Source organism: Sciurus carolinensis, chromosome 5 (assembly GCF_902686445.1).
Source record: "Sciurus carolinensis chromosome 5, mSciCar1.2, whole genome shotgun sequence".
NCBI classification, from domain to species: domain Eukaryota; kingdom Metazoa; phylum Chordata; class Mammalia; order Rodentia; family Sciuridae; genus Sciurus; species Sciurus carolinensis.
Window position 1 is genome coordinate 141,967,932 of NC_062217.1, and position 26,466 is coordinate 141,994,397.

The 26,466-nt window shown below is 33.5% G+C and overlaps 1 protein-coding gene across 1 annotated transcript in view; it reads left to right on the plus strand.

Moving 5' to 3' along the window:
* The window catches only part of Tbc1d12 (TBC1 domain family member 12), an 82,604-nt gene that overhangs the window by 46,662 nt on the left and 9,476 nt on the right, over window positions 1-26,466 (plus strand). The window contains exons 4-9 of the mRNA XM_047552881.1: window positions 9,431-9,513; window positions 12,137-12,254; window positions 14,250-14,356; window positions 19,482-19,562; window positions 22,078-22,166; window positions 23,290-23,361. Coding sequence (XP_047408837.1) covers window positions 9,431-9,513; window positions 12,137-12,254; window positions 14,250-14,356; window positions 19,482-19,562; window positions 22,078-22,166; window positions 23,290-23,361 — 550 coding nt within the window. The remainder of the gene's footprint in view (window positions 1-9,430; window positions 9,514-12,136; window positions 12,255-14,249; window positions 14,357-19,481; window positions 19,563-22,077; window positions 22,167-23,289; window positions 23,362-26,466) is intronic.

Below are 26,466 nucleotides of genomic sequence, written 5' to 3' on the forward strand. Positions count from 1 at the left end.
CAAAATAGCCAATGTGATTCTCATTTTTGTCCTTAAAAACTTCCCCTTGCCTCAGCTGCTTTGAATATTCCCATAGTTCTTATGGCACATGCAATACTAGTATGGCTCTGCTATTGCCATTGCAATGTTCTGTTTTCAAATAAATATCAATATTCTTTGGGGGAAAAAAAGAATGTATTTTGAGGGGCTGGAGATATGACTCAGTGATGGAGTGTGTACTTAGCATACACAAGGCCCTGGGTTCAATCCCTAGTAAGAATCTAATCTTAATACCTAGAAAAACATCTTAAAGTCTTTTCTTCCCAGCTCTGAGCTTCTTTGTATTCTCTACAGTGCTGCTGTTCTTCAAAATATTGTCTTGATTTATTGTAAAATAAATTATAATATACTCTCCCTAAAGCAAACCACTTGTTTCTTAACTCCTTTTATCCTCCTTGGACTTTCAGGATCTATTATTTTTCTTTTATTAGATTTTTTTTTTCCTTCCAATGTGAAAATTCTTAGCCTTTCTTGTTTTTATTTTGGTTACATTCCTTCTGACTAAAGAATTGTGATTTATTTTTATTTTTATTATTTTTATTTTTTAATTTTTATTTATTATTTTATTTATTTATTTTTTTAGAGGAGGAAAACTTTGAGGGCTCACAGTTTCAAAGGTCTGAATCCATTGAAGGCCAGCTCCATTCCTGAGGGCCCAAGGTGAGGCTGAACATGGAGGAAGAGTGTAGCAGAAGGAAGCAACTCACATCATGATTAGGAAGCTAAGAGAGACTCCACTTGCCAGATACAAATACAAACCCGAAGCCATACCCCATTTCCTTCAGCCACACCCACCACTTAAGTTACCATGAGGTTAATCCCTATCAGGATTAAATCACTGATTGGGTTAAGACTCTCACAACCCAATCATTTCTCCTTTGAACCATCTTGTACTGTCTCACACATGAGCTTTTGGGGGACACCTCACATCATCCAAACCATAGCAATTTCTTTCAGTATTTAAGTAACTGCACAGGAGAAAGATCATGGTGGAAAGGCCTGGCATATCCACCTAAAGCAAGTGATCAAAGTTAACACCCTCAGTAATGCACAAAGCAGAATCACTAGCCATCTGATGAGATGCAGCATTAAGATCACAGATGGACTGGCTTCATGGGCATGTGACATTTGCAGTCTCACAGGAACTCATGCCTAGAAGTTCCAGGGTGGGGAAATGAACACTGATTTGTCACTGCCATGTCATCGTCAGACCCCACTCAAGTTTCACTCATTATCCCAATGACACCCTTTACAGCTAAAGGACCCAACATAGAAGCCTGCATGGCAGTTTCTTGTCATGAGTCTCTGGTCTCCTCCAACATGAAACAGTTCCTTGATCTTCCAGTGACTTTTATGAACTAAGCTCTGTTGAAGAGTGCAGGCTACTGCTTTTTCAGAGTACCCACCAATTTGGTTTTGTGGATGTTTCGTCATGGTCAAATTCAGGTTATGCAACGTTGGCAGGAATATTTCAAAAACTGTGCTGGGTCCAGGATCAGCTACTTTTTAGGCAGTGCTCACTGCAGAATGAAAATGTAGATCTGTATTAAAAATAACTGAGAATTCCAAGAAGAATTGTGATTTTGATACAACTCTTTGATTTGATAATTATATTAATTTTTACATTGTCAAAAAGCTTGACAATGAGTATATGAGTTATATGAGTTATGAGTATATGTGAAAGTTTTATTTCAGGCTTACTGTGAGATGAAAATGAAGCAGGCCAGTTCAACTTTCTTGTTGGAGACATTTATAATAAAGCAAGAATGGTTAGAGAAAGCAAGAGAAGAATATTTGGTTAAAACTCTTTAGACTCTTGACTGTCAGCTGAGTAGGTAGATAAATTAAGTCCCAGAAGAGCTTTCCTAAGCTTATTAAAATTCATCCAGAATGTTTTATACTTTTTAGCAAGAATGATAATTTCTTCTCAGAAGGCATTTATGAAAATACCAGGGAAAGTTCTGTTCTAGTCAATGTTTCTTTACACCACACTCTTATATCACACCTCTCTTTTATTTCCTGTCATCGTGCATTTGTTCGTGTTATTATGCTCACTTGGAAAGCCTTTATCTTATTTCTACTTCTCACCTACCCAGTCCTTTAACGATTAAGGTTTATCTTTTATGTGGTCTTTGTTGACTTTTTCAATCTTCAGTGATTTCTGCTTCTCTAAACTTTTCTTATAATTTGTACAATCAGTTCCCAGAAGTAATGTTCTATGAAATTGACTTCAAGTAATATTCATAACTTTACGAAAAGATGTCAGTGTACCAAAAAGGTATAAACAGCTTAAAAAGCACTTCTCTTTTTCATTCTACTATTGAACTACATAAAATTAATGTTTTTTTTGTTTTGTTTTGTTTTTTTGCAGTGCTGGGGATTGAACTCAGGGCCTTAGTGCTTGCAAAGCGAGCACTCTACCAACTGAGCTATCTCCCCAGCCCAAAATTAATGTTTTAATGATAATAAATAGTGTAACTTTTTTTTCTGTGCTTGCCCATCTGGGAATTGAATTTGATCACTATTTCACTCAACTCTAAGATGCTGTGATTAATTATTTTGTTTATCTTTTTAAATATGAAAGACTTTTTTTGGGGGGGGGGGAGTGATTTATATAACTAAAACCAACAAACAGAATCTTTCCATGATGTTGAAATATGAGGGTGCTTAATTACTCATCCCGTCGTCTTCAACCAGTTGAAAAATATATTCAGAGAAGAAAAGGAAAACTTCAACTTTATTGAGGATAAAACCAGACAGGAATAGATGGATAACAACCTGAATACTAAGTGGAACTCCAGTTTATCTCTTCCAGAATACCCTGCTAGCAGATTTGGGCCAGCTAACATCTATCCAGTTACAGACTGAGAAGTTGGAGCACAGACCTGTGTAATTTATAGGTTTCTTCTGTTTCTGAGTGCAGGATAGCTTGCTCGCTTTTGAGTCTAAGTTTCTGGTAATGCCTCTGTTTCAGCTATGAAGTCATCTGTCAGACTAGTGCAAAAGAGACAAGTTCTTCCTCAGCAAACTTGATATTGCAAGCTTATTTTTCCATAGGCCAGAGTGATAATATGGAGAAGAGGCATTTCCACTGCAAAGGAAGTTTGCGATTTGGTTCTTCCTTTTCTTTTCTTGGACTTTAATTTCAGGGTATTCTGGAATCTTGGGCTTCACAAGCTTTTGTAGTTGAAACTCCATTACAGATGGACAAATTACATAAAGTCTCATTAGAGGATTTCAAATATGGGAATTTCTGTAATTTCATCCTTTTGTTAATCTTATTTTCCCTTTGCCTGTTTCTGTTCCAGTCTCCTTCAAAATCAAGATAGCCTTGAAGAAAAGAAAATTGAACTGATTATGTAGCCTTGTGTCTCTTCTGTTTCTTAAATCACTGATGCTTATAGCACATTAAAAAAAAAGTGGGTGAAGCTTTTCCTTTTTTCTTCCAGCTTCTTTACTGAATTTACTTTATATACCAGTGCCAAACAAAATAGAACTTCTGAAGGTACAAATAAAAAAAGTGACCAAAAATATAGGTTTTTTATGTGATACTTTTGAAAAGTGATCATAGCAAGCAAGTGATTGTACCAGGTATTTAACAAATATCTTAGATATTCATTATGGTTACTTGTCTTAACTCAATAACTAATTTACATGTCTATAAGAGATAAGAATCATATTTAAGCTGTATCTTTTTCTTGTAGTTCCAAGAATGCTGAGTGAGGTACCCAACCTTTTTTTTTTTAAATAATTTTCAGATGTTGATAGACCTTTATTTTATTCATTTATTTATATGTGGTGCTGAGTCTCAAATCCAGTGCCTCACACATGCTAGGCAAGTACTCTCCCCACAACCCAAAAAAAAACCAAAAACTTTTTTGATGGATTATATTCTTTCATTCTTTGATTTTTAAGACTGAAAAATCCTATTTTAAAAATGTGCTTCTGTAGACAGATGACCACAAAATTAGTGGGTTACCCCAAAACCTTCTACGTATGTATTTTTTTTCTGCTTTATTCATTATATAGCATATAGTTACTTAGCAGTATTGTACTGAAGTTCTTTCTCAAACTGTAAAAGACTGATAGGATATTTACTATATGGTCCATTCAACTTTGGGTTATAATCTTTGAACACCTACTATACAATAGGGTCTTTGCATATATGATGATAGAAGAAGGTGACACCAGGACTTAGAATACCTAATAGGCTAGTTATTATTTGTGTACTATTTTAAGAGTTTGTATGTATTTTAAATATGCATTTCCAAAAAAAGAAAAAAATGAAACCACAATGAAAAAATCCAACATAGTATAGAACTACCTGAAAAGTTCCATTTCCTGAACAGTTCTTAACTCCAGTGAGTAGATTTTAAATAAGAAACCCACTCTAACATTCCAATATTCCTAAATCTTTGGAATTCTTCATCTATAATAAACCAAGGCTGGCATTTTCAGCTCACTGTGGGCTACCTTTTGGTCCATATTTTAGCCAACCCACAAAACAACTGTTAGAGCCCTTTCTAAATTCCTGAGCAGCAGCATTAAATACAGAATCTGTCTTTAGTTCTTATCAATAAATTTGTGTTAATGCAACTTTATTTGACATTAACCCTTGTTCTTTCTACATTATTCCATACTTTTACTATCTATTAATATCTACTTTTAATATCCATGTCTGTATAAATTAGAAAATTCAAATAGTTCTTTGAGCATGTAATATAACCTCCTCATGGTTCTCACTTTGTACTTTACCTTAAGCAGCCTGCTAGGTTCAATTCTATTTTTAGGTCTAGAAGCAAAGAGGGGTGATAAAGATTGGGCCCTGAGGCGGTCAACTGCCTCTGGGAAGGTCGTTGCAGTTTGCTCAGTCAATGCAGAGATTGATCCCTTTCTACTGTGGTGGAGAGGTGTCTTCTACTGGCAAAAAGACTCACCAGAATTTAGAGGTGTAGTTCCCCAGCTTCATCAGGCTTTTCCTATACATCTCCATCCCAACTTTCATCATCCCATTCTTTCCCAAACAATACCCTCACTTTAACAGGAAATGTGTGAAGTTGGGAATTCAGTGTTGTTATAATTCAGCCTGTCACAGGATGAGATTCTGAATTTAATTTTCAGCAGTCTCAGCCTGTTAACAGAAGATAAGGGTCTTCTTCAGAGCATACATAGATGCTTTTAGTCATTTTTGTGGCGAGTACTTGAGCTGAGAATTTGAATTCCTGAGTTGTTTTTTTTTTTTTTCATCTTATCTAGCAATATCAAGAGCAACCAGCCAATCTTATTATATTTGTTAGTTTTCAAACAATGTTAAGTATTATACATGCAGTCACCTGACTCCTTACTTCTCTCTCTCTCTCTCTCTCTCTCTCACACACTTTTTTTTTTTTTTTTGGGGGTGGGTGGATGGGGGAGAGAGTACTAGGGATTGAACCCAGAGGTGCTTTATCACTGAACTACATCCCCAGCCTGTTTTATTTTTTAAGATAGGTTCTCACTAAATTGCTTAGAGCCTCACTAAGTTGCTGAGGCTGTCCTCAAACTTGAGATCCTCCTACCTTAACCTCCTGGGCCACTGGGATTACAGCTGCGTGCCACTGCAACTGGCACCTTGCTTCTTATAAATGGTTGATTAGGAATAACCAGAACTTGTATTTCGCTAATTTCTGTTGCGAGATCATACCATGGACTATCTGTGCTCTCTTTACTCTCCTGTATTTCCATGTGGTGTCATTTTTCTTCTTCCAGAAGGTTCTTTTAACATTTCTTATAGTGCTAGTCTCTTGACAGTGATTCTTTTTCAAGTACTTTTAATATTTTTTCTATTTCTCATTCTTCTGTTTTATTTTTCTTAATCTCATTATCATATGCTTTTAGTGTGGTTTTCATATTTCTTTTGTTTGGGGTTTATTGAGCTTAATGTATCTTTATAGTCTGTCAGTTTCAGAAAACTTTTAGCCTTTATTTCTTCAACTTTTTTTATTTTGCTCTCTCCCTCCTTTCTTCTAAGATGACAAGCATGTTAACTGCTTGATGTTGTTCCACATCTCACAACTTATTTAGGCTTTCTCTTCTTCTCTTTGTGATTCTATGTATATCATTTCATAGAGTTTTTAAGTTAGTGTATCTTCAAGTTCATCCATTTTTTTCTTCAGTGTGTAATCTGCTGTGAGTCTTACTTTGTATGTATTTTATTTTGAGAATTGTTTAGCTTGGTGTTTGAGGGTGAAGTTCAGTGATTGAGTGCTTGCCTAGCATGTATGAGATCCTGGATTTGATCCCTAGCACTGCAAAAAAAAAAAAAAAAAAAAGAAAGAAAAAGTTTTATTTGGGTCTTGAGTTCCCATCATACTCATGATCTTATTTTCTTGTAAGTATGCTTGTGTGTATAGTATATAACAACTGTTTCATCATGCTTGTGTTATAATCCTGTCATCCATTATATGATAGGATAGTTGCTATTGATTGTATTTGTCTGTTTCTTCACATCTCTGGTTATGCCAAACATTGTGATTTACATAGTCTGATGCTATACTTTTTGTATTTTTGTATATGTATGTCTTTTGGCTTTAGTCTGGTATGCAGTTATTTGAAATTGGCTTAATGCTTTTAAGCTAATCTTTGTTAGAGTGATTCCAGAAAAGCCTTTAGTGTAGGTCTAATTTCTCCTAAGTACTAAGGCATTGCCTTTCTAAGGACACTATCAGATAACTCTGTTAGTAGGTCTTTCCATTCTGGCTAGTCCCATGTGATCTTTGAAAATGTTCTAACTATTCCTTTCTGGTGGTTCTTTCCCTGGCCATATAATGTAGTCACACATACACACACACACACATACACACACACACACTCTCAGCTAAAGACTTGGGAGGACGTTTCTGCAGCTCTCTTCTTCTGGTTTTATGATCTGAAATTTCTAGCTATTCTGGACTTCCCAATTGCCTCCTCAACTCAGGAGGACTCATGAGACCTGTTTTTACATTCTCCTCTACCAATATGAGACCTGGAAACTTCAGGCAGTAAGATCAGGAACTTTAGGGTCATTGTCTTGTGTTGCCTGTTATCCATTGTCTGAAAACTGTTGTTTAATATATTTTGTCCACTTATTTATTTTTTGTACTGGGAATTGAACCCCAGTAAGTTTTACCACTGAGTTAAATCCCTAGCCCTTTTTATTTTTTTATTTTGAGACAGGGTCTCACTAAGCTACTTAGGGCCTAAGTTGCTGAGGCTGATCTCAAACTTGTAATCCTCCTGCCTCAGCCTCCCAAGTTGCTAGTATTACAGGTTTGTACGATCACACCCAGCCGTTTTTAAAATTATTTAAGACAAAAGGGTAAACTCAGTTGCTCTTATTCTATTGTGACTTGAAGCAGGATTCTTAAGCTTTATTTCTTCTTGCTGAGACATACCTGAATTATCTGACTAACTCGAGAGGAACAGCTAGAATGTAAAATTTGAAAATTTGTCATGCCCTTTCCTCACTGTAGCTTGTTGAAAAGAAAAAAAAGAGTCCTAAAGTTGGATGTTATTATGATACATTTGGTAAATGGTGATATACAATTATTTTTCTTTTTTCACTTTTGTATATCTAAATCAGTGACTGAGACCATCAATTTGATAATGGAAACTATAACATAAATAAAGGATTAATTGATTATCAAAATTTTAAGAAAACTGTCATCCTAAAGCTCTAATAAATTGGAAGAGGTTTGGCAGTTCATTAGAAAGGTATGCCTGCACTTAACCATATGACCCACGAATTCTATTCCTAGGTATTTATTCCAGAGAAATGAAAGTAAGTGACCACACAAAGATTTGACATTAATATGTGTAGTAGCTTTATTCATAATGGCCGCAAATTGGAAACAACACAAATGACCTTTCATATGGATAAATGGAATATTTCTCATCAATTAAAAGAAATACTTCACTAAAATCATGGATGAATTTCAAAAATAGGCTGAACAAAAGAAATCAGACACAAAAGAGTTTAAATGAAAAAATTTGGTACTGGAGAATAAACCCAGGGGTGCTTTTACCACTAAGCCACACACCCCCAGCCTTTTTTATTTTTTATTTTAAGACAGGGTTTCACTAAGTTGCCCAGGTTGTCCTCAAACTTACCATCCTCCTGCTTTAGCCTCTCACATATCTGGAATTACAGGTATGCACCATTGTACCGGGCTTAAGTGAAATTCTAATAAAGGCAACAAACTAATCTATAATGATAGAAATCAGAGATGTGGTTTTGTAAGATGGGATGTGAGTAAATATTGGGTGCAAAGGGGCCATCAGGAAACTTATAGTATGATGGGAATGTTCTATATTCTGATTGGTGTGTTGGCTGTATAAATAAATACATGTCAAAACACATCAGATTACTCTTAAAATGTTTATTCATTTTATAATTTGTAAATTATATTTCAAAAAATTGACTAAAAAATGAAAACTCTAGTGAGTTTAAATATTAGCTAAAATCTGAAATGTTTAAATATATAAATATTTATAGTCCCATGAAACATATGCACAACAAATATTAGGAACCTGGATTCTGGTTTTGTTCCAAAATGCAGAGCTCCTTTCCTGTTTTTTTTTTTTTTTTTTTAATTTGTTCTAATTAGTTATACATGACATGCATTTTGACACATTGTACACAAATGGAGCACAACTTCTCATTTCTCTGACTGTACATGATACAGAGTCACACCAGTCATGCAATCATGAATGTGTATTAGTTCAATAATGGCCGTCTCATTCCACCATTCTTCCCACCTCCACACCCCCTCCCCTCCACTCACTCCCTCTGCCCAATCCAAAATTCCTCCGTTCTTCCCTAGGTCCCCCTTACCTATTATGGATCAGCTTCCACTTATCAGAGAAAACATTCAGCCTTTGGTTTTTTGGGATTGGCTTATTTCAATTAGCATGGTATTTTCCAGCTCGATCCATTTACTTACAAATGCCATAATTTTATTCTTCTTTAATAGCCTTTCACTTTCTTAATGTATGAAATGTGAAATTTAGAAATTCTTTATATCTGGCTCTGAAAAGTAAATAAAGAGTTAAGCTTTTAAAAATTGTCATGGGCTGGGTGTGGTAGCGGTAGCACCTACCTGCAGTCCAGGGCTGAAGCAGGAGATTGCAAGTTTGAGACCAGCCTGGGCAACTTGGTGAGACCCTGTTTCAAAATAAAAAGGACTAGGGTTATAGCCCAGTACTACAGTGCCCTGGGTTCAGTACCTAGTAACAGTGGTGATGGGAGGGGTATTGATTTGGGCCTGGAGGTGCTTGCCTAGCATGTGTGAAGCCCTGGATTTGATCCCAGCACCACAGAAACAAAAAAAAAAAATGAAAAAATGGCTTGATTTAAGTAATTTTTTCCCCCCAGAAATCTTCCTGCTAAATCTGTGGAAGAAGCTTTACGTCACCGACAAGAATATGATGAGATGGTGGCTGAGGCTAAAAAACGAGGTATAAAATTTAAATGGTATAATTTACTGATTTTAACAAGTTAATTTTGATAGGAAGATTGATAGTGAAATTTGTCAAATCTGTCTTCAAGGTGATACTGAATTCTTATTTTTCTCTACTACTTTTATAATTAGGTTTGTTTTTAAAGAGGGATAAGTTGTCGTACCAGGAGCATAATTTTTGTGCAAGAACTTCTACAAAACTAACAAGAGGAGAAAGATAACAGACTGTCTGTATGTTGAAATTGCAGTCATAAAACTTGGACTATTACTATCTTAATTTATAAATGAACATATTCATGAATTTACTCATTTCGTTTTTACACAGTTTTTTTACAGTGTTAGGATTTTTGATATTTAATAGCCTTAACATTTTAGTATAACTTAAGTGACTATGAGAATATAATTTGCTTTTGTGACTTATAAAGTCTCTTCAGTTTCTAATTTTGTCATTTTGCCGGGCGTGGTAGCTCAGGACTGTAATCCCAGCAGTTCAGTAGGCTGAGGCAGGAGGATCCCAAGTTCAAACCAGCCTCACCAACTTATTGAGGCCCTGAGCCACTCAGCAAGACCCTGGCTCTTAAATGAAATATAAAAATGACTGGGGATGTGGTCCAGTGGTTAAGTGCCCTGGGTTCAATCCCCCATACCAATAAAAAAAAAAAAATGTTATTTCATGAATATAAACTGACATTTATTTTTCCATTTTCCTTTCCAGTCCAAAAAGAGTAATATAAAGATACTTTAACAATATTTATATACTGACCATTGTTAGTTCAGGATAGATATGTATTTTAAGAAAATACTAAACAGCTAACATATTTTTTAGAACTATATTAACAACTGATTTTTTTTTCCTTTGATTTGCGTGAATGGGATATTACAACAATATACAGTTCTGGGTTTTGTTATATTTTGGAAATGAAGTTGCTTCTTTATTATTAGAGTAAACAGGATATATAAGGTCAATTATATCTTTCTAAAATGCCTACATAAGACAAGGTGGTTCAAGCTTATAATCCTGATGACTTAGGGGACTGAGGCAGAAGGATCACAAGTTGGAGGCCAGCTTTAGCAACTTAGCGAGACCCTGTCTCAAAATAAAAAGATCTGGGGCTCAGTGATAAAGTGCCTCTGGGTTCAATCCCTACTACCCCCCAATAACATTAATTGATTTTATTTTATTATACAGAATTTGAATTATTTCTAATATACCCAGTGAGATTTTACTGGCTTCTAACATTAACTTTATTATTCGATTAATATTTAAGACAGTTATTGATAAGTTGATGATCCTAAAAACTTATGAAAGAAATGATAATAAATTGGGAAATCAGAAGGCCACAACTCTAATCCTATTTGATCCTACCTGACTGGCCTAATGTTTGTTTCCTTATCTGTAGAGAATATGGGAGGAGGTTGACCAGATCAGGTGTTTCAAACCTCCCTTTAATACTTTTTTGGCAGTATTGGGATTGAACACGGGACCTCATGTATGCTAGACAAGCACTATACTACTGAACTACATCCCCTGGCCAACATTCTTCTTTTAAAGCAGTGGAATATTTTATATATAGAATCTAAATACATTAGACAAATAAAAGAAAGTAGAGCTACTTACTTGGCCTCCTTCTTGCCCCTCAAGATAGTTTCTGAGGTATATATGAAATAGTTTGAAAATAGTTTGGCTATCTGATCTCTGAAGTCCTCACTGGTTCTAAAATTATTTATCACTTTTGACTTACAATTTCTTTCTCTCTACATTTTTTTTTCTGAAATCAACCTCTGATTTCCAGACACGAGCGGTTTTTATGTTTGTGATGGTGGGCGTTTTTTTATTTCATTCTAATTAAAACACCATACCAAAAAGGGCTCATATACTAATAGTGCTACCAAAACCATTTTTCCAGCTCTTTTTTATTTTTTAATTAATTAATTAATTTTATTAGAATTTGCAAGTTTACAGCATAAGTGATGGGATTATATAGAGAATTTTAAGACTGAGGGTGGTAAACCTCACGGATACTGTTATCTTTTTCTTTAAACTGGGAGTGAACTCAAAGCTGTTCTACCATTACCTTTTTTTTTTGAAATTGGGTCTAAGTTGCTGAGGTTGGCCTGAAACTTGTGATCCTCCTCCTCAGCCTTCCGAGTCTGGGATTACAGGCATGTGCCACCACACACAGCTGTTCTAGCCCTTTAAAAATTTTTATTCTTGAACTTGGCAAAGTGATTTTTAATGTAATGTGGTTTATTATTAAGAGATTCATAAACCCCTATGTGAAAAATGAATATTGGTTAGCTGCTCACAGTTATTTATATTTTACATAGTTAATTCATGATGGATTTTACTTTGTACATTAGGTAAAAATATAAATATGTGCTATAGCAATTTATGGGAATGATTTTTATGACCTTTATTCCATTTACTTTTATAGAGTAGAATGTTATTTTAAAATTGTGTAAATCAAGACCATTTTTTTTCCTCCTTTTCCTTTCTTCTTCTCTACCATCAGAAGATTCTTTTTGAGAAAACCTTTTTTTTTATATATATAGTTAGTTAGAAGAAGGGGGTTTTGATCTAACTCATTTGCACTGAAGTAATTCTTACTTGTTTAAAACAGAAATTAAAGAAGCATATAAAAGAAAAAGAATAATGAAAGAACGGTTTAAACAGGAAGAAAATATTGCAAGTGCAATGGTAATTTGGATCAATGAAATACTGCCCAATTGGGAAGTAATGTAAGTAAGCATACTTTTCCTGAATTTTAGTTTATCTCCAAACATCTCATCTTCCCATTTCTGTATTTTTATTACTTTCTAGCATGTAATCTTATGCTTTGGGCTCAATTATACCACTAGCCAATGTCTGAAAATCTCTATGCTGTGTCTTTGCCTTTATAAATCCCTCAGTTTCTAATACGTATTTCTCTTATTAGCCATCTTCTGTACCTATCAAAATCTTTCCTCTTCCCTGAGACTCATCTAAAAAATGTTGATTCATGAAACTTTTAGTCTCCTTATTTACCAAATTTTCTTAATTCTAACATACCATTAATTGTAAGATGCATTATTGATATGATAGCAGGTTTTAGAACAAATTAAACATATTCATTCATTTATCAAGTATTAAGTATTAAAGTGTTTTTTAAATGCCTCTTTGACAATTAGGGAAATGTATTATATATAATCTTTACCCTCTATAAATGTCTCATCATCATACTTCCTGCCTTATTTTGCCTTTTATTTTTTGATAATTTTTTATATGCCTTATCTTCCCTCTGGACTGAAGGGTATGGGATATCTTTTGCAGTGCCTAGTCTAGGACATACATTGACAATTAGTTGAATATTAACAGTGTAAGACATTCAGTAATCTCCCTTTATCCACCATTTCTCTCTCTGCAATTTCAGTTACCTTGTGTTCAGCCAAGGTCTGAAGATACTAAATGGAAAATTCCAAAAATAAACAATTCACAAGTTTCAGATCATGCAGCATTCTGAGAAGTGTGATAAAATCTTGTGCCATCCCACTCTGCCCTGGTTGTAAATCATCCCTTTACCTAACATATCTATACTGTGTATCCATGCTATATATAGTATCTGCCCATTAGTCACTTAATAGCATTTTGGTTATCAGAACTGCTGTCGTGGTATTGCAGTGCTTATGTTCAAATAATCCTTCTTTTACTTATTAATGACCTTACATGCAAAAGTAGGGATGCCTGCAATTCAGACATGAATTTAAGAGATACTTAAAGTACTTCATTTAGTTGAAAAGGTAAAAGAACCACAGATTTTTTTGAGAGAGAAAAACTACATCAGTGTAATTTTTATTTTAGTATTTTGTTAGAATTGTTAAATTTTATTATTGTTGTTAATGTCTTATGTGTCTAATTTATAAGTTCAGTTTTATCATAGGTATGTATGTATAGAAAAAAAAACATGGTATACATTGAGTTCTGCATTGTCTGAAATTTCAGGCTTTCACTAGGAATTTTGGACTGTATCCCCTGAAGAGAAGTGAGGGGACTACTGTGTTATGTTATGCTTTTATACAAGTAATGACATGTAATTCTCAGTAGTTTTATGAGGTATTTGTATTTTTGCTCACATTTATCTTATAGGAAAGCTCAAATTTAGACTGGTTAAGTGATTTGCCCAAGGTTTAGTGAATAGCTGTACTAGATTTCAACTCACGTCAACCTGACTGTAAAGCCTACACTCTTTCAGCAGACTACTGCCCCTCAAAAACTAGGGCCTTACCCATAATAGATTCTTTATGATTTTGTTTTTGGTTCTGGATTAGCAACACATATTATGTCTCTCTTATCCTGGTGTTTATAATTGTCCACATATTTCTGATTCTCTTAATGTATCTTTAGTTTAAGTGGTATCTGTGAATACATATAAGCAAGGAAAGAGAAAATAGTCTAAATGTGCAAAGGCTTCCCCTTTACTCAAAAGCAGATATGGGGGAAAGGCTACAGATGTCCTTCTACTTCTCTATCCATATCAGTTCTCTTCAAATTAATATTGTCCATCTTTGAGGTAATGTATATTTTGTAGACTTCTGTTGTCTGTAAGCATAAAACGTAGAGGAAAGAATGCATTACGTATTTAATTCTCTATATTCTTTAAAATCATCTGGTCACTTGGCCATAGGTAAACCATCATGCAACTAGTATTTTTGGTATAAAAAGTAACTTTCTCCTTTTTTCTCCTCCTTTAATTCTAGGCGTAGTACAAGAAGAGTTCGAGAATTGTGGTGGCAGGGATTGCCCCCTAGTGTTCGTGGGAAAGTTTGGAGTCTAGCTGTAGGAAATGAACTAAATATCACTCCTGGTTTGTATTCTATGTTCAGTTATTCCCACACATACAAATAGTCATTTCCAGAGTTATGCAGCAAATTACTAGCTTTATTACTAGCAAATTACTACGTTTAAAAAAGACAGGACCATAAATTAAATGTCATTGTAAGAGCATGTTTCATTCCCTACAAGCTTTGTACGATATGATAATTTACTACATTTCTTATTATATAAATAAGGTTGCGGTTTTTCCTTTAGTGTACAACTATTAATAATATTCTTGACATCCAAATATCATAAATTTAGGTAATTTCAAAAACTTCTAATATTCTGTGTAGCAGTGAGTGAATACATATAAGCAAGGAAAGAGAAAATAGTCTAAATGTGCAAAGGCTTCCCCTTTATTCAAAAGCAGATATGGGGGAAAGGCTACAGATGTCTTCCTACTTCTCTATCCATATCAGTCCTTTTGGAGTTGTTTTTTATTATTTAAAAATTTTGAAGTTCAAAAATAAGAAAAAGTAAGGATACTCAAGTTGTCTTATTTTCTTAAGTTTCTTAAAACCTTGATAGATAGTAGTAACATGTAGAGTAGTTTTATGAATTAAAAAAAAAAAAAACTGTAGCTAGAATTATGATGCTATCAAATAGAAAAATAACAAAAAAGGTGCTAAATAGGTCTGAGTGAAAATGTTAATGCTAGACAATTAACACTACAGAAAGATTTAGGGTCTCTTAATAAAGATAATATATTGTTACTGTAACTTTTGAAGTTTTTCTTTTTGTATTTATTGAAAAAAAAAATGTATGTGTCAGATGTGGTTGCCCATGCCTGTAATTCCAGCTACTCAAGAGGCTGAGGCAGGAGGATTACAAATTTGAGGCCAACTTTAGCAACTTAGCAGAGCCCTATACAACTTAACAAGACCCTGTCTCAAAATAAAAAGGATTGGGGATGCAGCTCAGTGGTAAAGGGTGCTTGGGTTCAATCCCCAGTACATATCACCCCCTTCCCCCCCAAAAAAAAAGAAAGAAAGAAAAAAATGCAGGCAGTAATAAAATTCAGACTTTAAGTATCTTCAGTCCAAACTCTCTTATTCTTGATTCTGTTATAAGCACTATTAACAATTTGATATACGATCTTCTAGATCTTTTTTCCACATGCATAAAGTATGCATCTGCGTGTGATCATTGTTAAGGTTTTTCTTTTTTCCTTATTTTTCCACAAAAAGGAGTTCATGCCATAAGATTATCTATGGTTTTTTACACTAGTTTATCTTGAACACCCCATGCCAGTACATTAAAGTCTACCTCATATGTACTATAGCTGTGTTGTAGTCCACAGCTTGACTGTAGTATAATTTATTTGTTTTCATTGTGCTAGCCAAATCAAAGATATATGTGAAAACAAATCACAGGTGTATTGTTAAAACAACATCAAAGCCAGGCATGGTAGCAGACGTCAGTAATCTCAGCTACTTGGGAGGCTGAGGCAGGAGGATTGTATTCCAGGTCAGCCTCAGCAATTTAGCCAGACCCTGTCTCAAAAAAAAAAAAAAAAAAAAAAAAAAAAAAAAAAAAAAAATTAAAAAGGATGGGAATGTAACTTCAATCCCCAGTACCAAACAAAGAATATCAAAGTATTGTTTTTCATCCCTCAAATTAAGGAATTAAAGGATTAAACATATGGGATATGACTGAAAATAATTTAGAAATATTGCCCAAAGTCTACAAAAACATAACCTTTGACATATTTGTTTCAGTTCTAAGAATTTATTCTGGGGATGTGAGCAGGACTGGAATAGGAGCTTTTCTGCAAGGATGTTCATTGCCACAATCAGCATTATGTATAATTTGACAGAATTGTAGCAAAAATTAAATGTTTATCTTAATTTTAAAAGCAACACCAACTTTGGATATCATAATTATTTACAATTTTAAAAATTGATTTTCACCAAGAAAAATTGATTTTCACAAGTGTCCTTGTAATAACATGTTACTTTAAAGAACTTTTAAAAAGAAATAGAGTTTAGCCCATTGTGTTCTGTCATCTTCTGTATAGGTCAACTATAGAACCTAAATTGAACTATTTTATAGGTGTCCTATACATTTTTAGAGGTCATTATAGGTGTCCTGTATGTAGGACTATAGGACATAATGAGTTTAGAAGTATTAAAACTTTTAACCTTAAGAAAGGTTAGATTTTGTATTATATAGCAGTTCTCTTCAAATAAAGATTTATTTTGCTTTTTATGCTTGAAAGATTAAAAGGAAATGTTTTTACATTATAGTCAGAAGTTTTAGATTTAAAAAGTCTTGATTAGTGGTAATATGAACTTCTATTTTGCTTTGTTTACAGTTTTCTTTTTTGTTGTTGATAACTTTGGTTTTAGAATGTGGGAAAGCTTGATAATTTAGACATTACAATGTTGGTTAAATAGGTGTTAACCTTTTGTGACACTGTAATCAAAAAGTTCTTTTTATGTTTGAACTTATAAAGTTTTGTAACATAAGTCATTTATTTTCAACAAAATTTTAGGTCTTCTCTACCAAACATTTGTGTATTTAGAAATGGAGTGGGGAATTCATTCTCTTCTTTTTCATTATGGTGTGGATGCTAAGTTTTGACTGAAGTAAAATCATTTTTTGATAGTCTTGTTTACTTCAGAATGGCTGTAATGATTTGATGCTTTACTTGTTGTATTTGTTTTAAATTCATGAAATTTATGACCACTAGAGAGCAGTGGCAAAGAGTAATGGCTCTAAAGTCAGTCAAATGTGATTCAGATCTTGGTTCCACTGTATATATTAGATTTGTGACCTTGGGCAAATTACTTAACATCTAGAAGTCTTAGTTTTCTTCATCTGTAAAATGAGGATAAGATCCCATCAACTATCACAAAGGATTGTTTTTAGTGAAAGTGCTCTTCTCTTGCCTGAGAGTATGTGTATCATCATTACAAAATCAGAAAGCAAAATGTGCACTGAAATCAAAGTGTTGTTAGGACGTGTAAAGTACCATCCTTAGGCCTGCTTCAAGCTCTCTCTTTGTTGATTCAAAAATAAAATCAGGGGAGCCAGGCATGGAATTAAACTGAGATGCAATTAACTCTTATTAGAGATAGGCACTGTAAAAATCTTCCTTGGAGAGATAGCCTTTGATATTTTGGGATGAATCACTGCATTTTTATTACTGGATAAATTTCATGACTTCCAAAAGTGATGAGTTTGTCTGTTGAGCCTTTCTTCTTCCAAAGCAGTTTTAAAATTTGGGTAGAATAATATAAGTAACCTCACTTAGAACTAGTTGGAAATGAAAAAAAAAAAAAAAAAAAAAGTGTGAACTAGCATGTACAAGATCCTGGGTTCAGTCCCTAGCACCAAAAAGAAAAGGAAAAAAAAAAAAAGTATGGAGTTACATTTGATGACTGATAACCCCAAATATACATATACTTTAAAATTATATATACTACTTCTCCCCAAATTATTCATGGGATTGAACACAAGTAATAGAAATTTTAAGTTTGATTTTTTCCTTTTAAATTTCTTTCAAAACCATTAATACTAATGAAAAGTGAATAGAAAAGAGAAAAAATTAAAGTATCTAGAGTCTGTTTTACGTATATATAGTCAGTTATTGTATAATGATCTGGAGTCTTGGCAATTTAAGAATCCATGTTTTGGTATAGTCAAACTTTGGACTGCTGTGTTTTTAGAAAAAAAAAAAAAAAACGTATCTACTAACATGGGACAATTTCTAATAAAGTAGGATACAGATCAATGCATGTAATCTGTTGCTACTTTGTTGCTGTTTCTCTTTTTTAAAGGAGGCTATCTAGGTATATACTTTCACACGCATATTTTCATCTTTGAAAGGTTTATGGGAGCTGTGGTAACCACAGTTATATCTGAGAGAAGGAAATTGAGTTTTTACTCTGTTTTATTTTGTAATGTTTATATATTTTAGAAATCATGTCCATGTTTTAACTTTCAAAATAAATAAATTTTAAAAAATAATTAATTTAAACCGGGCACAGTGATGCATGCCTGTAATCCCAACTATTCAGGTTAAGGCAGGAGGATCACAGGTTTGAGGCCAACCTGGGCAACTTAGCAAGACTTTGTCTCAAAATAAAAGAACTGGGAATGTAACTCAGTGGTAGAGTGCTTGCCTATTATGCACAAGGCCCTGGGTTCAATCCTCAGTACTGCCAAGAAAACAAATATTAATTTAAGTAAAAAATGTTCTTGGGGGCTGGGGAGATAACTCAGCCAGTAGAGTGCTTGCCTTGCAAGCATGAGGCCCTGGGTTCAATCCCCAGCACTGCCAAAAAAAAAAAAAAAAATGTTCTTGGTGTTTTGGACAATCCATAAATGTTGTTGGTGGGCAAGAAATACTTTTTTCTCTATCACTGAAATTTCCTATTTCTATTTAGTTTCAAATATCTGCAAAGTTTAGTAAGTAAAGACAAGATTTGAGAGTTGAGAAAAGTGTTTCAATTTTTCTGTTCCTGAGATTTTATGAGTCTGTATGTGGAATCATAATGGTATTTCAAAAGTGATTGATAGGACACATAAAGTATAAAGATAGGGACAGAAATTTTTGTATGTAGACCTTTAGACCAATTCCACATGAAGTACAGGTAACTTTAGATAGCAATATAATAATAGAGAAACCAATTTAAGAAGAGGAAGAAAGCAAGAACTAACATTTATTGAGGATCTATAAAGTGCCAGGAGCTTTACATAAAATATATTGTTTAATCATCAGTAAACCTGTGAGTAGATGTTATTTTTCTCCAGTTTACAGATGAAGAAAGCCAAGTTCCAGAGTGGTTAAGTAACTTTTTTGAAGTCCCACAGGTAGTAAGTGGCAGGGTTGAAATATGAATCTGACTGACTCCAAAAATTATGCTTCTGCTGTTCCAGAATGACATTCCTTGAGCAAAATGACATTCCTCCTGCCTCATACTTGGACCAGCATGTCTATTTGCTGTCTTTCTGGTTGTATAATTAGTTTGAGTAGAAACAAGTTCTTTAAGTACTATTTTTTTTTTTGATACCCGCTACACCAGGGAGACCTAACCTTTAATAGGTAAAGAATGAAAATAAAAATGTGAGTTTATTCCTTTCTTACTACTTATAATTTTTTTCCCCAGAACTTTATGAAATCTTCCTTTCAAGAGCGAAAGAACGGTGGAAAAGCTTCAGTGAAACAAATTCAGAAAATGATACAGAAGGTGTGATTTTTTGTTTTTAATAATAATTTCAGGATGAAAATCTAGTTACTGAAGATAATAGAGTGATTTTATACCATGTTCCAGGATTTGTGGTAACGCTTTACATACATTATCTCATTGAATCTTAGTAACCTTTTTCATAGATATTATTCTGAATTATACAAGAGAAAACTGAGGCTTAGAGAAGTTAAATAACTTGTAAGCAGAGAATCTGGGATATAAACCAGATTTGTTGTACTCCAAAGCCCAGGATTTAAATCATAGCAGTTAAGGCTAATGGTATGAAGTAGTTTTAAGGCCAAGCTCTTACTTAACGATAGAGGTTCTTCATACCTCACTGTGACCTCTTTTCTTTTCCCATCCACTGACTTTCACTTATTCCCTAATATTTATAATTCTTATTGTGCCTTATTCTTTGTTCATTTAATTTACCCATAGCCTTCTATCAATTTTTTCCCCTGATCATTTTGGAAAAAAACAAGAGAATTTTCTTTCTCACTATAGTTTATTGAGTTTAGGTAAATTTACTTAACCATCTATTGTGTTTTCGTAATGGGGAGCGATTTTTCTGTCATTCACTTTTATATATTTATTTTACTTCATAGAAAGCAAACCCTTTTCTCTTGCCTGTAAGTAAAACTAAAAATGAACACAGTTTTGGAGAGAAATGGTACCTATCTTATAGTGGTTTTCCTAGGATATTAAATTTTTTTCTGTTTTAAAAAAGTGAACATTAGGGCTAGTGAGATAGCTCTGCTGGTAGAGGGAAGCACAAGGTCCTGAGTTCGATCCCCAGTACCGCAAAAAAAAAAAAAAAGAAAAAGAAAAAGAAAAAAAGGAACATTAGGGTGGGGAAATTTTACTAAATCAGATTCGAGAAGACTTGATTTCTAGGTTTATGTAAGTATTATCCTAAGTCCTGTTTGCTATGACAGTTACTTGTGGGGAAAAGTACAAGAACGGTAAGGATGTAAGAATTTTAGACTGGTAGGACTTCAACTGCTTCATTATTCTTTTTAAACTGTTATGAAGCATCCAAATTATAAGAATTAAAATAAGACACTAACTTCTGAGACATTTTGTTATAAGTAAATAAAGTTACACATCAGTAGAAATTGAATTTTTTATTCTATAATATATTTGAATTCTTAATATTTTTGCTTAGTAAACTATTAAAATAGAAATTTTATCCCAAGACTTAAAAAATTTTCCCTGAAATAGGAAAAGTTTAAAATATAAATCAGAAGTAGTGTTCTATTTAAATTACTGTCTTCTTATTTCCTGAGTATTTATAACTTAGAGTTGTTATTTAACTCTTTGGCCATTATCTTTTCAAATATTACTTTAGCTCCATCTCTCTTGTTCTCCTTCTAGTACTTCAGTTATATCTATGGCAGACCATTTAACAAGCTCTTACACTTTAAAATATTTTTTCTCTTTCTGTTTCAGTTTGAATTATTTTTATTAATCTATAATCAAGTTTACTAATCCTTTCTTCTGTCTAGTATATTATTTAATCTGTCCAAAGTTTTAATTTTAGGTGGTATATTTGTAATTCTAGAATGTTCACTTATTCTTTTTATATATTTTTCTTTGTTGAAGTTCTTCATCTTTCCATTCCATATTTTATCCCATCTTTTCCCTATTTTCTCTAACATATTTATAACAGATCACATTCTTGTCTGTTAATTCCAACATTGGATTATCTATTGTTATGCTTCTGTTGGCTGGTTTCCCTCTTTGATTATAAGTCCTATTTTCCTGCTTCCTTGCATATCTTAAAAGTTTTAATTGTAGGCCAGATACCGTATATAAGAAGAATGCAGAAAATGAAACTGGTGTTTCCCTTGAAGAGAAAGCAGGCTCGTTCCTTTTGTATTGTTGGATTAGGGATTTATCACCTTAATTCAATTAGTAATTAATCTAGGTTGGGGCAGAATTGCAGCTTTCAATAGATTTAGTTCATCTCAGGTTTCAGATTACTTGATGGGAAAAACTGTCCTATTTTAATTATAGGCTTATCCCTCCAGTGAGATGCTCTCCCAAGGACCATGTGACTTTGGGTGATTTCATTTTACTCTCAAAACTGACTGCCTGCATTCAGCAAAAGTTCCCTAGTCTAGGAAGAAAAAATGACCACTGATGTCCATTTCCATAGAAAAGGCTCCTCCCCTCCTCTAGACCTCTATCAGCTCTCATGGTAATTTTTTAAATGTGACATTTATATTTTTTTCCTAGTAATTACCATTTGAATGATATCCTGCCCTTAGATTTTGTAAAAACTAGAAGCAGAGTTCTTTCACCATATATTTTTCTGATAAATGTGTAGATATTTTTCTTCAGATTAGACTTTAAGTTCTAGCAAAAGTTATATGACATTTCTTGAACTTTCTTGATGATTCCACTTTTAACTTTCCTTAAGTAACACATATGCTGTGTGATCATTCTGTGTTTACAAAATTGAACTTGTTACAGCCAAGTGATCATTGAAATTTTATCTACTTGGTAAATACAGGTGTTTCTGTTGCTGACCGAGAGGCCAGTCTGGAATTAATTAAGTTGGACATTTCCCGTACATTTCCATCTCTCTACATCTTTCAGAAGGTGAGGGTTTCTAACCAAATTGTAACTATTATTTTTTAGTCTTTCAATATCCAAGGGTACAAATTCTCTAAATGCATAGCTATTATTTTTTAAAAGACAAAATTAGAAAAATTGGGACCCTTACTTAAAAAGTACAAAACTAATAGGAAATTTTTAAAGAAATTTCTTTTATTTTAGTCTACTGATGGAAATACATTGTAGTTAGCAAAGCACATGAATAACTTTTGTGTAAATAGGTACTTGATACCTATTTATTATGGTGAATTTTTTTTTTTTTTACTCTATAAGGTATTTGAATTCTTAATATTTTTTTGCCTAGTAAACTTTTACAATATAAAGAACTTATCCCAAGACCTAAAATTTTTCAGAATTGCTTCTGAAATAGGAATAGTTTATTTTCATATTTAGTTTTTACAGGAAAAATTGGTTAATTGTTTTTAAGTTTTACCATTGAAATGGGAAGAAATAGTTTTATAACAGGGTATATAATTGATTAAATAAAATGAGATAAAAATTTTTACTGTTAAGGTAAAATTATTCATACAATTTAATTTAGTTGTAGTTTGATGGTTTTGTTTTGTTGATATTGTATAACATAAAATGAAATTGCTGGGTATTTAGCTCAGTCTTAGAGCACGTGCTTAACATGTGTGAGGCCCTGGGTTCAGGCTCCAGCAATTACCCCTGCCCTGGCCAGAAGAAAAAATAATAATCTATATTAATTATACTCCTATTGTACAAAATCTATAAGTCTTTAAAATTGCACATTGTAGGGCTGGGGAGATAGCTCAGCTGGTAGAGTGCTTGCCTTGTAAGCACAAGGCCCTGAGTTCGATCCCCAGTACCGCAAAAAAAAAAAAAAAATTGCACATTATATAGCTTGCATTCATCAAGTGAGTATATTTAACTTTTTTGTTATTCATTATTAAATATTTTTATTAATAATTTGAAAATAGCGTGGCAGAATGCATTTAGAATATTTTTGACAATTGTTAATACACTAAAACTAGTCACTTAGGAAATGCTATAGTTTATTAACATGTGAGAAATAACTTAGAGACTATTATTCATAACTTAGAGACTATTATTCATATAGTTTAAAATTTCATTTTTCTCTCCTAAGGGTGGCCCATATCACGATGTTTTACATAGTATCTTAGGGGCATATACATGTTACAGACCTGATGTTGGTTATGTAAGTATTTGTTTCAATCTGTTTTTTTGAATATGAACATTTTATCTATACTTTTATCAAATTTCTTATGTTGCATTAGATATTTACAGATACAGATTAAATATCTGTGACTCTGTCTTCTTTGGACTGATCAACTTACCTAGAGAAGAAACTTTCCTTCTCTTGCCAGGAGCTTATAAGACTGGCTGCCAGCTTTCTGGGAGTGCTACTAGGGATTTTCAGCATTCATTTTGTAAAATTTTATTTAATGCTTCTGCTGTCAGTGTGATTCCTTTATCCCCCCTCTCACTATCCTTCTTTTCTCTCACTATTTCTCCATAAAATAAAATCTCTTATGTTCTGCCAGGTTTAGGGAAGAATTGGCACCTATCCATACAAGACAAAAGAACCTACCCTATTTTTTAGCCCTACCACTCAGTTTCAGAGGTATCTAATAATTTCATTTCCTGAGTCTTACAGCATTTTGTGGCCGAATTGTTTCACTGATTATTGACATCCTCTTCTACAGATCTTTTACTTTCAACATCTCCCTTTATTTAAATTAAAGTTTATAAAATGCTATTGACATCTTTTATATACTGTTCATATCCTTTTCCATTTTCTTTGTTCTCTTAAGTTAATACTCATTTTTTTCTTTATTGTTATTTTACTTGAATTTTAGGAGGGAACAAAGAAAATGTGAGTGTTCAGTAGCCACATTTAACTAGAAGGTATGAAACCTTCATCTTCTCACCTTTGTCTTAAAATAAAAGAACTTTAGGGACCTCCCTCTAAGGTGGCTGTCTGGTACAACTTACTTTGTTTTGTTGCATGTTCATTTGTGTTTGTTCATTCATGCACTCAACAAATATCTGCATGCTTATTATTATTGCTATATGCTAAGCATCATTCTAAGGCATTTGAGATACCTTAGTGAACAAAAGACTCTCCTTATAATGCTTACAGTTTAGGAGGAAACAGACAGTAAAAAACAACAAGTAAATCAGGTTATAGTAAATGGTGGTGAGAGCTATAGAAAAAGTATGGCATGGTAATGAGGAGAATTGCCATGTTTGGGGTGGAGCAGGTTGTATTAAAAATGGTGGTGACCATTTGACCCAGCTATCCCACTCCTCAGTTTATACCCAAAGGACTTAAAATCAGCATACTACAGTGATGCAGCCACATCAATGTTCATAGCAGCTCAATTCACAATAGCTAGATTTTGGAACCAACCTAGATGCTCATCAATTGACGAATGGATAAAGAAACTGTGGTATATATACACTATGGAATATTACTCAGCCATAAAGAAGAATAGAATTATGGCATTTGCTGGTAGACGGATAAAGTCGGAAAATATAATGCTAAGTGAAATAGGCTAAGCCCAAAAAACCAAAGACCAAATGTTTTCTCTGATAAGTGCATGACAATATATAACAAGGAAGGGTGACAGGGGGAAGAGAAGAATGAAGGAACTTTGGATGGTGTAGAGGAAAATGGGGTGAAAGTGGGTGGGGGAGAGAAAGTAGAATGAAACAGTATTACTCTATGTAAATGTATGATTACATGAATGGTGTAAATCTGTATTGTGTACAACCATAGAAGTGAAAAGTTGTACCCCATTTGTGTTCAATGAATCAAAATGCAGTCTGCAAAAATAAAAAAGATTTTAACTAAAAAAAATGGTGGTGAGATAGTCCTTATGGAGAAAGTGTAATTTGAATAAAGAATTTTTAAACGGTCTTCCCTCAGGTATTTAAAAGGGTGTATCCTTTGTGCACATGTTTAAGTTGACATTCAGTATTTTTCATATAAAGTTTAACTATAAAGGTTTTAATTTTTGGCACCAAACATCTTATATTTCTTTTTAAACATGCATGCAGGGCTGGAGTTGTGACTCAGTGGTGGAGCACTTACCTTGCATGCTTGAGGCACTGGATTCGATCCTCAGCACCATATAAAAATAAATAAAATAAAGGTATTGTGTCCATCTACAACTAAAAATGAAATTTAAATGGTATTATGATTTTTTTCATGATTAGATTCAAGTTAAACATTTTAAAAAAATTTTTTTAGTTGTCAATGGACATTTACTTTATTTATTTATATGTGGTGCTGAGGCTCAAAGCCAGTGCCTTACACATGCTAGGCAAGCGCTCTACTACTGAGCTATGACCCCAGCCCAAGTTAAACATTTTTGATAGAAACACTACCATGAATGGCACGTCCTTTTCAGTATGTCATATCATGAATAGATACAGAATATTCAGAAGAATTGGACTCTTGCCAGAAGCAATGTATGCACTAAAGTGATATGCAGTGAATTTTAATGAGCCTTAGTTTTGTGAATATGCATAAAATAGAATTCTAAGTGGTAAGGTATTATCATTTCTTCTTTTTTAGTGGTATTTAAAATAATAACATTGCTCTTTATTTTTGTATTTTTGACATGGGGAGGTTTACCATGTTGCTGGCCTCAAACTCACAATCCTCCCACCTCAGCCTCCTGAGTAGCTGGGGTTATAGGCACATGACATTAGTTTTAATTAACAGCATCTTAGATTCAATTAAATATAGTTCTAATCTCTTTGTTTTTCTACCATTCTATTACAGAAGGTTAAAAGTTTGCCCCCAGTATCCATTCAGTAAATATTGTGGACTAAGAATTTAGTCATGAACAAATGGATATGGTCTGGTCTCTGTATTAGTTTCCTATTGTTGCTATAACAAATCACCACAGACGTAATGGCCTCAAACAATGCAGTTCACAGTTCTTCAGGTCAGAAGTCCAAAATATATTTCACAGTTCAAATCAAGATCTTGGCAGGACTCTGTTCATTCTGTGGGCTCCAGGGCTGAATCCATTTCCTTATCTATTCTGCCTTTTAGAAACTGCCTTCATTTCTTGGCTCATGGCTTCATAGGAAACTGCCCACTGGTTTTTTTTTTTTTTTTTTTTGGGTGCTGGGGATCGAACCCAGGGCCTCATGCTTACAAGGCAAGCACTCTACTGTCTGAGCTATCTCCCCAGCCCCTGCCCACTGGTTTTTATAATAAATATCATTGATCATGCTGATAAGAGAAATCTCAACATTGTATAGTAATGGAGCAGGAATCCATATT